This window comes from Lissotriton helveticus, chromosome 5_1 (assembly GCF_964261635.1).
Source record: "Lissotriton helveticus chromosome 5_1, aLisHel1.1, whole genome shotgun sequence".
Taxonomy (NCBI): Eukaryota; Metazoa; Chordata; class Amphibia; order Caudata; family Salamandridae; genus Lissotriton; species Lissotriton helveticus.
The window spans coordinates 1,561,621,147-1,561,633,921 of record NC_136065.1 but is presented as its reverse complement, the minus strand read 5'-3'; the positions used below and the strand labels follow the sequence as shown (position 1 = coordinate 1,561,633,921).

General features: G+C 44.3%; 1 protein-coding gene across 9 annotated transcripts in view; it reads right to left on the bottom strand.

Moving 5' to 3' along the window:
- The window catches only part of LOC144755580 (zinc finger CCCH domain-containing protein 11A-like), a 525,975-nt gene that overhangs the window by 196,109 nt on the left and 317,091 nt on the right, over window positions 1–12,775 (bottom strand). For all 9 annotated transcript variants that reach the window (XM_078644672.1, XM_078644675.1, XM_078644678.1 and 6 more), the window contains 2 exons: window positions 761–859; window positions 346–411 (listed from right to left, as the gene is read on the bottom strand). In XM_078644672.1, the coding sequence (XP_078500798.1) occupies window positions 346–411; window positions 761–859 (165 nt within the window). The remainder of the gene's footprint in view (window positions 1–345; window positions 412–760; window positions 860–12,775) is intronic.

Genomic DNA, 12,775 nt, shown 5'->3' with positions numbered 1-12,775 from the left:
ATGGATTGGGGTGGTGGAGGATTGAGCCTTTTTAGCACGCAACTGGGGTGTAATATGCTCTCGCCTTTGCTGTGTATTCATAACTAAACACAGCTGGTATTGTTATTTTTTGCTGGTCTCACAAAATCAATAAAATTGGTTATAAAAAAAAAAATTCACACAGATTTTATAATTTCACTTCAGCAGTTGTCTATTAGAAATGGTCTTGGTAAACATTTTAGAACCGGTCAGTCATCTCAAAGGGACACAAGGTTCTCAGTTGACGATTCATCCTTTCCAAGGACTTCAGAATCATGGCAGACATTTCCCATTCACAACACAGCTGCATATTTGAAGGCACCATACCTGTCTCTGTGGTGCTCTGGTCATTGGGGAATCCCAAACGCTCTTTTATAGACCTCGGAAAATGGTCTGAAAAAGAAAAAAATGAACATGTATTCCTAAAAAGGACTTACACTTCAGTGTTATTACCGGTCTAAACATTTACAGAAATGTGTACAGAATTCTTTGAATCTTGGTCTGTGAAGTTATAAATGTAGAGATTGTCCTGCTAAAAGAAGAATATCGCTACATTAGCAGAAGTGGTTCTACAGTCTCAAACCCAGCAAACAAGTATTTCTGAAACATTATTTTGTAGGTTGGAAACATGCCATGGGTAATGAAACGCTTATCACAAATGTTTGCCTCCTCAGTATCCCAAGAAGGTGGGCTCGTAGGGGTGCAACATATAGGAACAATTAAAAGAAAAAGTTCTTAATACCTTTCTTCTGAGCTTCATTTAAACACAACTCCGAAGATTTGATCTTCCGACCAAGCCTCTCAGCCAGACTTCGCTTTAATGCAGGGCCAGTAACTTCACCTTCAAGAGGAGGAAATGGAAATAGTCCATAAAACTCTCACATCAAGGGGAAGGTGAAGTATTTGTTGCTTAGGTATGTGATACATACAATTAAATTAAAGCAGCAATTGCAAGTTGATGCACATGTTCCAGCACAATGTCTGCACTCAATGGGAGTGAAATTAGTTATATTTAAGAAACTTTAACAATAAATAATGTCTACTGTCTTCCAAGCTAAATTGGGTAAATCAAGTCAATCGTTCTTGTCCATTAAAGGATCTGAGGCTGGTTCCTCAGCTAAGTGACTTTTCACCTTGGAATACGACACACTGAAAAACTGAATGAAACTAGACCCTAGCCTATACTGCTGTGCGTAGGAGGACTGGTTTATAAACTCATCCTGTCTGACTAGAAACAAGTTTTATTTCATAGAGCCAACTAGTACTTCTGCCATACACTTTTGTGGTTGAAATACACTCGACTGTTTTTTTCATGGTGTTCTGCTTAAAATGTGTTTGAGCATTTGGTTCCATTTGTGATCAACTTCACCTACTTTCAAAGCTAGGGCGCGATTCATAGCAATGTGATCTACTTGGTAAGCATGCTTATTGGGTTTAAATTGGGCTTGGCTTAGCTTTAGGTCACCCAGACTGACTCCTAGAGCGGTAATTGAAGCCATGTTACTGGGCATCTAGGGCTTTCCCCCTACTTCAACAGATCCTTTATGGCATCCAGGTAAAGGGTGACAAGGCTCTTGGTAGAAAGGCATAGGTTCTGGCCCGAAGCCCCAGCAGTGGTCACTGGGTAAGCAGCTACTCATCACAACAGGGGTTCACTGCATTTGGGCTCTAGGGAAATAGCACACCTGGTTACAAACCCTTACATACACCTGCCGGGTGAGGATGGCTTGTACTGGGATATAGTTTTGACAAAAACAAGGGGGACCCACTCGGTGGCTTTGGACCATGGGTATCAAGTATTTTCAAGGAAACAAAGGTCCTAAGCCTAGAACAGTATATAAAAACAATATAATATAGACCACAATCGGAAAATATATCTTCTTTTTCCTAAACCCAGCCGGGTAAGGAATTTATTTGTTAAATGCAGCAGATTTTGTACTTTTGAAATACAGTTTCACAACAAACATTTCTGTGTGAAGTAGAGCACAAGCCTGTGCTGTACTAGAGGTTGAAGAAAGGAATATAGAAGGAAGAAAGAACAATTAGCTTCAGGCAAAGAAATTGAGCAGAACTGGATACTGTTTTACATTAAAATGGACAGTGATATCCAGAGTAGTTCATACATAAAAAATTCATAAGTTTCGCTGTATGTGTACTACAGAAAGTCGACGGCGTTTCGATCCCGTGCTCTAATTATAATGGGATCATCATCAGGACTTAGAGTTTTAATTGCCTGGTTTTTACAATTTGATTCAGCCTGTAGGGAAAAAAACAGGGAAGAAACAGAAAAGCAATAGCTTTGGTCACTAGTCTGCGATAAAGGTTCGAGGTCAACTTAGCCACATGTAATACTTACAGTTTTCGAAATCGCAGTGCAGTGGTGGTGCCAAGCGGTGCTTAATTTAGCTTATTGTCCGGGTGGTGCCGAGGGCATTGTCAATGGTAAGGTGGGCAATTTGGGACGGTGTGTGGGGTTCAACAGAAGAGGATGTTTTTGGGCTCGTGCTAATGGGAGAACGAGGGTGAGAGGCTGCCGCCTCCGTGAACGTGAGGAGGCAGGAGCCCGTGTACATAACGCTCAGTGAGTGAAGATTCGGGCAATCTATTCGTTACGTGCGCCGAATTAGCCTGGAAGTGCTTAATAAATAAATAATAAAGGGGGCTGATGCCATGCTTCCTGATGGTGGAGGGAGTATTGAGAACGTACCCACTATTTGAGGGGTTATCTTGGTCTATGCGTGCTGTCTTGGGTCGGCGATAAGGAAAAGCCAGAGTGATCACTGGAATTCCGAATTTTTCGATGGGAGAAAAATAGCGTGAGTAAAAAGTAGGGAGCATGGAGGGCCCGAGTCCCACTTGGGCGGTAGCTTACCAAATGGCGAGTTTGTGCAGGGCTCAGTTTGGTGTACCGTCCTGTTGCTTTAGGTATACGGTCGATAATTTATTCGATCCGCTAAAAGATTGAGGAGACCAGAATAAGGAGCGTGCTCTATTGCGAAGGCAAGCTCAATATGATATTAGCCGGGGAGTTTCTTACCGGTATTGGTCGAAGCAGTCCGTACAGCGGTCGGTAGGATACTCGATCCGCTATTAAGATAGAACGGGGGGAAAAGACTTAATTACAGGTTGCGCTTGTACTGCAGCGATTGCTGAGTTCACGCCTTAAAAACCGAGCAGTGATTGGGTTGGGACGGAGTCCTTACCGCTGGTTAGGTCCATAGGCGAAGTGCCGATCCACTGGTGCCCGTGGCTTGGGTTGCTTCACGTGTTGTGGAAGCGCAGTCACTCGATATGGCTGTTTGGTCAGGTGACGTGAATCACGTGACTACGGGCTGGCTGTGGGTAATGTGGCGGCCATCTTGGAACGGGCCATAATATTATACGTGATGTGATGGGGACGACGCGAGTGAGGTGAAAAAATGTACAGTGAATCAAAATCTGTTAAAAGAACAGATATTACCTCGCATGCTGAGGGATGGCGGTAATTAAAAAAGTGCAACAATTGTGATACAGATCTTGGGCAGATTACATTTCCACAACTTATGCTCTAATAACCATGAGGATTAATACAAATTATGTCCATATCCATTTTTAGTACTTGGATAGTGTTTCAATATTGTAAGACAGATCAGTGTTCAAATTAGAGTAAATTAGTCCAGTCCTCGCTTTTGTTCAATCCAGTCCGGATAGTGTTGAATTGGATTATGGACTTGAGTTCTTCTCTATTCAGAAGTTGAGAAAGATTTCCACCTCTCTGGGAGCTTGATGACTTTCAGAATTGTCCATTTGATGTCATCTGCTGTGTGGTTCATCTCAACGAAGTGTTCCACCAAGGGTGCATTGGGCGTTTTGCACCTGATTCTGCTCTGGTGCTGACAGATGCGTGTCTTTGCCTTCTGACTGGTTTGGCCTATATACATTTTCTGGCATGGGCAAAGAATCGCGTAAATGACATTACATGTATTGCAATTCGTGAACGATCTCATTTCAAAAGTAATGCCATTGTGACAGATGTTCTGTGCCTCTATTGTGAACTCACAAACAATACACTGGCCACATTTCACATGTCCCTGTAGTGGTGGAAGCCCCCAATTGGAGTCTATAGTGGTTCTAGGGGTAGGGACTGGTAGAGATGCCCTGACCAAATGGTCTTTCAAGTTTTTGTTTTTTCTGAATGCGAAAAGGGTTCTCTCGAAGTTGACAAGGCCTACATTTATGGTGGGCCAATGTCTGAGGATTGATTTCCGAATCTTGTTGGACGCTGGAAAAAATGTGGTCACACAGGCTATTCTGTCTTTACTGTCTCGCGTCCCAGGTGTTAGGAGGACATCACGCGGACAATACCAGGCCCTTTTAGATGCTGCTTTGACCAATCTTCTTGGATAGCCACGTGTTTTAAGTTTATTTGATAAGACATTGGCTTCCTTGAAGTAGTCTGATTTATTCGAGCAGTTACGCCTTATCCTAAGAAATTGGGAATAAGGTAAAGAGTCTTTAAGTGCTCTAGGGTGGTTGCTACTGTAGCTCAACAGAGTATTCCGCTCTGTGGGCTTCCTGTAGAGGCGTGTTAGTAGCTCGCCTTCAGAGTTGTAAATTGTTAGGTCAAGAAAGGCGATTTGGGTTTTATTATGGGACAAAGTGAAGGTCAGGTCCGCACAATTATCGTTAAGCCAATGCAGAAACAGTTTCAATGTGTCAATGTCAAGATTCCAAACCATAAAAATGTCGTCAATATAGCGACGCCACAAGGATATTCCTGTGAAGAATGGGTTACTGTCTGTTAGAATGACGCCAGTTTCTAATGCATCCATGAACAGCACTGCCAGGTTGGGAGCAAAAATTGCCCCCATGGAGGTCCCCTTTATCTGTTGGTAATATGTGCCATCAAAGGTGAAAAAATTCTTAGAAAGGCACAATTCAAGCAGTTGGAGAATAAAGATAGTTGGGACCCTATGTGGGCGAGGTCGTGTGTCTAGAATTCTTTGGATAACAAGTAGAGCCGCTGTTTGTGGGATGTTCGTGTAGAGCGACTCTACATCCATGGTGCACAGTGTGTTGATGGCAGGGTCAAAGGGGTAGTGCTCTATCAGATTTATCATTCCCATACTATCTCTCACATAGCAGGCTGTGATGGGCACGAATTCTTTGATGAAGTTGTACTGGGATATAGGGCACTATTACCCCTGGACACTGCCTATCAATGTGCCCTAAGTGATTATCACTCCTAGCTACAGGAGATTATTGGCCTATTTGGTTATAGGAGCCTATCACCCTAGGTACAGCCGACCACCAGATAGTTGCCCCAGGTACAATTCACCTACAGTTCTACAGGAAGAAGACAGTCACCCTGGGATAGTAACTCCTTTATCATACTCCTACACCAGGATCAACCCACTCTAAGTGTAAACACAAGCTGGAGGACAGTAACTCTAGTCTCTCTGACAGTCCTTACCGTCTTAATCTGAGGCACCATTGTAATACCATCTACCAATTCACTGCATCATCTTCAAATGAGCAGGAATATAAATAATGTATGAAAGGTGTGGAGGGCACAGATAAAGGTTATAGCAGCCCATCTAAACAGCTACTCAATAATAGCCTGAAAGGTCTGTGAAGACTAGGGAGATCTGTCACACTCTGCTGGACTCCTGAGGACTCTTAAAGCCCAACAAGCAAGTTGAAAATATTCACATGCACTTGGCACAAACAAACCTATGTTTAACACCAAGATGAACACCCCAAAACAAATCTTCGTAAAGGTCACCTCATAATGGCAAACGAATAAATAAGAATTGATGTGCAGTCTTTTCAGGCAGATCTCAGATTCTCACTCATCTTCAGATCTGTAAACCTCCCCCCAGATCCATAAGATCATGAAGAACACATACTAAAAGACTGCCTGCCACAACCAGAACAGAAATTCAGATTGAGAACTGAAAGCAAAACAACAACATAATAAAGGGACCTGCAGAGCTAATTAGTGCTTCCACTATAAAAATCAATTTCTATCTCACTCCCTAAGCCAACAAATGGCCATGACAATTACATCTCGGGGGATCACTCACCACACAGGCTCAAAGCAAAGACCCACTCTTTCAACCACACACCCAAATGGTGTAATCCGCTATTCACTTGGCTAAATGTTTCAGCATCCCACAGAGGGGTAGTAAGCTTTATACAATCGCTACAATACCTCACATGCAAATGCTGGTGCCACTTTATGCAGTTTTCCATCATATTGTATGCTAACTCAAAATGCCTCCTCCCACTATATTCCTATAAGCCTGAATGCAAAATTGCCCTCGGCTTAAAACTGATTGTTTTCCTCTCGTATCTTTCTATGAAATGACCATCTACTAACCATCTATCCTGTACATGCCACCTATCTTAGTAAAACATACTTTAATGTGAAGGATTGTCTGCCTTACTCTCTCTTATTCAATTCAATAAACTTTATTCGGATACGAATATCCATAAAAGCACAATTCAATCACCACCAACAGAAATACAACTCTTATTTAAAATTCTCATATAGATTCGTATTTAAAATCTTATTTAAATCCGCGGTGCTTAAGACTAGATAAAACACGTAAATTTGATAAGCAAAATTACAACTATATACAATATTTTAAAAAGGCGCAATATACGACAGTAATGCCATATTAGCGATTTGCAGATAAACAAACCAATAAAATTAAAGTTTAAAAGCAAGTAGATGGGCATTTAGAAGCAACATCATATTATAATAAAGTGCAATTGGATGTGAGCAACATTAACAACATGGTACAAATGTAATTAATTATGGTTAAGCTTCCATGCCTGCAAAAATGTTTAAAAGGGTTGGACAGGCATTTAGCAGCAGCATCATATTAGAATGAAGTGCAATTAGTTGTAAACAGTATTAGCAGTATTATACAAATTAAATTAATTGTGTTTGGGCTTTCATGCCTGCAAAGATATAAAAAGGGGTTAGGCAGGCATTTAGCAGCAGCATCATATTGGGATAAATTGCAATTGGTTGTAAACAATATTAACAGCATGGTGCAGGAGTAATTGGTTTTATTTAAGCTTACATGCCTACCAAGTAGCACCTTGGTTGGCGTTTAACTAAAAAGGTGATAATAACTATGTACACCAAAACATTATTATGTGTTCTTGTCACATTCGCTCATGGAGACACTTTAGCGAACTGCCGCTTGCAAAAAGCAACTTGTACGGAAAATCAGGTCATCGCTTCCGAGTCGTAAGATCTCGAGATAAGCTGTTTTGTGATCAGCGATGGCTAATGCCTTAAGATACGGAATCAAATATTGTTTCGTATATTTTCCGTAGAAGTTACAGAACAATAAGAAATGTACCACCGTTTGGTTACTACCGGTACCACACGGGCAGGGCATTTGCTCAAGGTTGTTATTAAATCCCAGAGGGAAGTAAAGTGAATATTTTATGGTACCATCCCTAAGGCGAAAAAGTAGGCTCCTCTTCCATCGTCCAATGCTCTTCAAGAGGTATTTGGGTAGCATGCGTGTTTGAGAGCTATTTGCTTCCAGGAGGGACATATACCTGGCAACCGATGGTTTAGGGCACTCAATGGCGTATCTTTCATTGTTATACAAATCATACAATACACCCATGAGTGCTCTTTTGTTCATGCCCTCTAATTCTACCGGATGTACAAAAACATGTTCAAGGTTCTCGCTGGTTAATCTTTTTCTGACAGCGGAAAGCCAGGGTATAGATCCACCCTTGTTGCATTTGAGGCAGTATACAATAATCTCCCTTGTTAAAATTGCTGCAGGGTTCTGCCATATTTTTTGACAAAATATAGCAGTAGTAGTAGCAAATAGCTTTATTTCGATATGATTCATATCATAAAAAGCAATACATGTACATTAAAAAACAATAAAATCCAGTGCATAAGTAAAAACATACGATTTAAAAAGCAATTTACATAAGAAATTACGTAAAAGCAATCTAAAATACATCTCAAGCAAGGTACGAAAGTCTATTAGATCTAATACGCCATGCCCAGCCTAAAAATGTAGCCAGTCCAATAGCAAACAGGGGCAGAGGGTCCGTTTTTAGAATTCTTAAGGCCTCCTTGTGGGATCTAGTCCCAAGTTCTCTACAGAGAGGCTTCAACCATCTGTGGCGAGGGACTGCATAGGCCGGGCATTCGAATAATAAGTGCGGGATTGACTCCAATCTGTCCAAACAGCAAGGGCAGAAAGGGGTTGTCTGCGCCGGGACCTTCCAACTGGCAGTCAATTTTCCCACTTGAAGTAGGCCTACCCTAAATTTGAAATATAGGGCCCTGTCCCAGGTTGCTAGAATAGTATCCAGGTACGGCTCGCAGAAGTGTACCTCCTTAACCAAAAGAAATTCCACCGTTGACCTGCACAATTTGGCATTACTATTCCTGCCATCGATCACCCAGCTCCAGAATAGTTTCTTCAAAGTTGACTTAGGCGGGGCAGATCTAGTAGTCCAAGCATCTTCAAGGCCCAGGTCTATAAGAAGGCGCTTGACTTCCTTTAGCCACTGAATCTTTGCCCAGCCGGGCATTAGGAGGATCTCTTTTAGACCATCTGCATAGCTGGATATTTCAGGGACTCTCCAAATACGTGCCCACAAAAGGAGTGGGCGTAGCCTCGCCTGATCACTAATGGGGCGGGTGCCCATATCTAGAAGAAGAGGGAGAGTTGGAGTGCTATGAGGGAGGCCCATTAGGTCCTTATGGAATTTGTTTTCGGAACGGGTCAGCTGGTCCGCGTTCTGCACACCCCATAGTTCTGCCCCATAGAGAGATGCACTGACACCTCGTGCCCTATAGATATCAAGAACCGGTGCAATTGGTTTGAGGGAAGAGGCACGTTGTTCCTTAAGGAGGGCCCCCACCACCCTCTTATGGGTCAGCAGCATCTTTTGGTGATGGGATTTCCAGCTCATGGAGTCACAGAGACGGATGCCAAGATAATCGAAACTCCCTGACCCTCTGGAGTGGAACTGAGTCTAGGGTAGGTGGTTTAACTGACTTCTTCGGGGGGTTTAAGACCAGGAACTTAGTCTTCCCTGTATTTATGACTAATCCCCTTGAGTCGTAGAAGGTCTTAAAGCTACTTAGGAGACTCTGCAGACCCACTGGTGACTTAGAGATCAGGAGGGTATTGTCTGCAAATAAGAGGGTAGGTATTCTCCTGCCAGCCAGGGATGGTGCATCTGCAGGATGTTGCAGCAGGTGCTCCACCACTCCGTTGACATACAATGAGAACAGAGTGGGGGCTAGCACACAACCCTGGCGGACACCTCTATTTACAGGTATACGTGATGTTTTTTGTCCCTGCCTACCCCACCTGATCTGTGCAAAATTGTCTGCATGGAACCTTATCAGCATGTCCAGTAAATATGGGGGAATACCTAACGCATCGAGCACACTCCAAAGGTGGTTACGTGGCGCCAGGTCAAAGGCAGTCCTTAGATCAATAAATGCAAGGTACAAACTGCCTTTGCCCAGTACAACCACTTTCCAAAAAAGCATCATCAACCGAAATGCTTGCTCGATCGTCCCCATGCCAGTTCTAAAGCCGGCCTGAAAGTCTGAAAGGATATGGTTCTCCTCGACCCACTGCAAGACCCTTCCTAGAACCACTTTGCCTGCCACCTTCTGCGTCGAATCCAGGAGGCTTATAGGACGATAATTAGCAGGGTCATCCCGACTCCCTTTCTTGAAGATCGGGACGACCTCTGCGCCCTTCCATGAGACCGGTAGAGCCGCACCAGCCAAGCCAGCATTCATTGTGGAGGCAATAAGTCTCCCCCACTCAACTGGGTTGAGACGGAGCAAGTCTCCCGGAAGGCCGTCAGGGCCCGCTGCCTTGTTGGGGACAAGGCACTTAATCGCCCCTTCTACTTCCTTAGGTGTAAAAAGGAATTCCTCACTGGGCTCTATGCGAACCAGGGGGTACTGTTCCAACGGAGTAGCCTCGGGCCCGCAACCATAGCATAAAGTTTGGAAAAATGATCAAACCACACTCCCTCAGTTATGTTGCATGTTAAGAGAGAGTCCACGGGTTTGTCCCTAGTTCTTATTAGGTCCCAAAAACCTTTGGAGTCCTTCCTTGCGCTGGCCGCCTTCAAATCGTGCCAAAACTGAGTCTCATGCTCGGCCCTTGCCTTCGATATAGTCTTCCTATAGTTGCGCCTAGCAAGGCTAATCTGGGTCCCAACCTTTGTTTTCACTGCCTTAATTAGTTCCCTTTTGGCAACACGGCAGGCAGGGGAAAACCAGCCCGCATTGCCCATGGGTCTAACTCTTGCGTTGCCCCTTGAACCTATAGAGTGAACCTTAAATAATTCGCCTAACGCGTTTATTGTTTCGGCAAAAAAATTTGGAACCTCAAGCATGCTAGCTCCAAAGGAGTCTAAACGCAACGCGGTGTTAGACATTATGGATTTGACACCCAGGATCTTTTCTTCGTTTACCGCAATGGTATTCCATTTTAGACGCCTGCCACAATTAGTGGGAATTACTTCATGCTTTGACTTCCACACATGTGGGGTTTGGACTGGAGTCACGCCCATCCACAGAGAGGACAGGGACAGGAATAGAGGGTTATGATGATCACTAGCAGAAGACTGTAAGACCTTCATATCTATCAGGTGGGCCCAAAGACTGTAGTTTAATAGAATAAAGTCAATTCGCGAAGAATGACCTACTCTATTAAACATATGTGCTCCTGTGGGATCTGACTTTGATCTACCGTTGGTTGCCCTAAGGCCATGTTCCAAGCAGAGAGCACAAATGTCAATAGCATTTTGTGACCAGCTTCTGATAGGGGCCAACGTGAGAGAGGGGATGCCTCTCCTGGCATCATCCTCCCTAGTGCCCAGTATGTCCTCCCTAGCCAGGGGTTCAAAAGTGCAATTGAAGTCCCCGGCTAGTATGACAAGGGAGTCAGAACCACAAGAACTAAGGCACTCCTCAATGCCCGTAAGAGAAAGTGTGGAGGACCCACCCCTTGTTCCTCTGACATAGATGTTAAACATTTCAAGCTTCCTCCCCCCACATGGCCCTCTAACTAAGATTCTCTGCAGATCAGGCGATTTAGTGGCTATATGTCTGATAGAGAGACCCAGAGAAATACTTGCCCAAATTAATAGGCCGCCGGAGGGGCGGCCCTTCCCTCCAGGCGGTTGTAACGCAGGCACAAAGTAGGAGGTGAAGCCCACCTTGTGACGTGGTTCCAAGCACCAGGTTTCCTGGAATAGGCAAGGCCCGAAGGATTCAACAAATGAATTCCATTCGGGTATGTCGATATTCCGTGCAAGGCCTGCTATGTTCCAACTAAGCACCTTCAGCGCTTCACCACCAGCTCCCTCCAGACCCGGCACACAATCACTCGTAAGAGGGTCAGAGACAGTGCTAGGGACCTCAACCGGGGTCAAGGTTAGAACTTCTCCCCCAGAAACCTCCACGGGGGAACGAGCAAACTCCCCCCCCATAGCCAACGGCAACAGCGGGTTGGGGCTGCTGCCAGGAGATCCTTCACCTCGGGTGGCTACATCCGGTGAAGGTGGCTCCAGAAAGGTCAGCCCAGCATGGAGAAACCTACATATTTCATACGTCTCCCTTTGGAAGGGATTGTCCTTTGCGCCATGTTCAACTGGGACTGCATGGCCAATCTTATCACTGGAGAGATGGATGACTGTATCAGTCTCTAGATAATTGGCTACCCCCCCCCCCCTGTGGACAAAACCATACTAGCCCGTGGATTACTATTTACAGGGATGCAAGGGATTTGCATGAGGATAGCGCTAGGTATAGAGGATGTGTTGTCAGGACAATTTGTGCAAGCTACCCTTCGGGTGAGTCAATCCACTTCCTCAAGGCAGGCAAATCTATTATAGGTGGGTGCCCCGTTCCACCAGCCTTGACCGCCCTGCCAGCCATCTTCAGTCCCACCCCGAACGTAGTTTCTAGCTGGTGCCCAATTCCCCCCGTAGTTAGAACGTGTTTGCAGGGGATAAAAGTAAGTAAGAGGTCTAACTTCGATAGGCGAGTTCCCCCCGTAGATATTCCATGAGCATAGATGGTATACTGTATTAGGGTCTTCAAATGAGACAATAATGCAATCACCTGGGATAGATTTGTGTGTGGTGCCTATCCATGGTACCCTTCGCACCATAAGAATTTTACTTCTCAAACGATTGGGTAATGGCCTGTTATCATTCAGCCAATGTGTTACCTTATTTCTCAATGACCCAAAATTTTCCTGTTGGTGGTTGGCAATTTCCGGAACTCCTGTTAGCACCACTACATATGGCCTTACATATGGGGGAAGATCTATGAAGCCCATACGCTGTTTCACATTAGATTTTGCCCCCTGTAGGTTATGTTGGCGTGTCTTAGATTCTTTAACCCTCAGGGGTGTCGAGTCTTTTGGAGCTGATACGGAGTGTGCAGGCACCTGTTTAAATACCTCCGCTACTGTGTTGTTAACTCTGTTTTCAAAAACCTTAGACCTGGGCTTAGGAATAGGTTTGATCACAGGACTTGCGGGTGAGATAACTGCGGGTGCCAGTGCAATGTGATTTGCACCGGGTGTGCTGCTGGATTTGTTTTCAGCTATACTAAGGGTTGCTAAGGTTAGCATACTCTTTTCTGCCTCTAGCAGCTGGGTTTCTATGCGTGATAGCCTAACTTCCAGGGGGATTAGGAGTTTTTTTAATGTTTCCCAAACAATCTTCAAAAATTCCA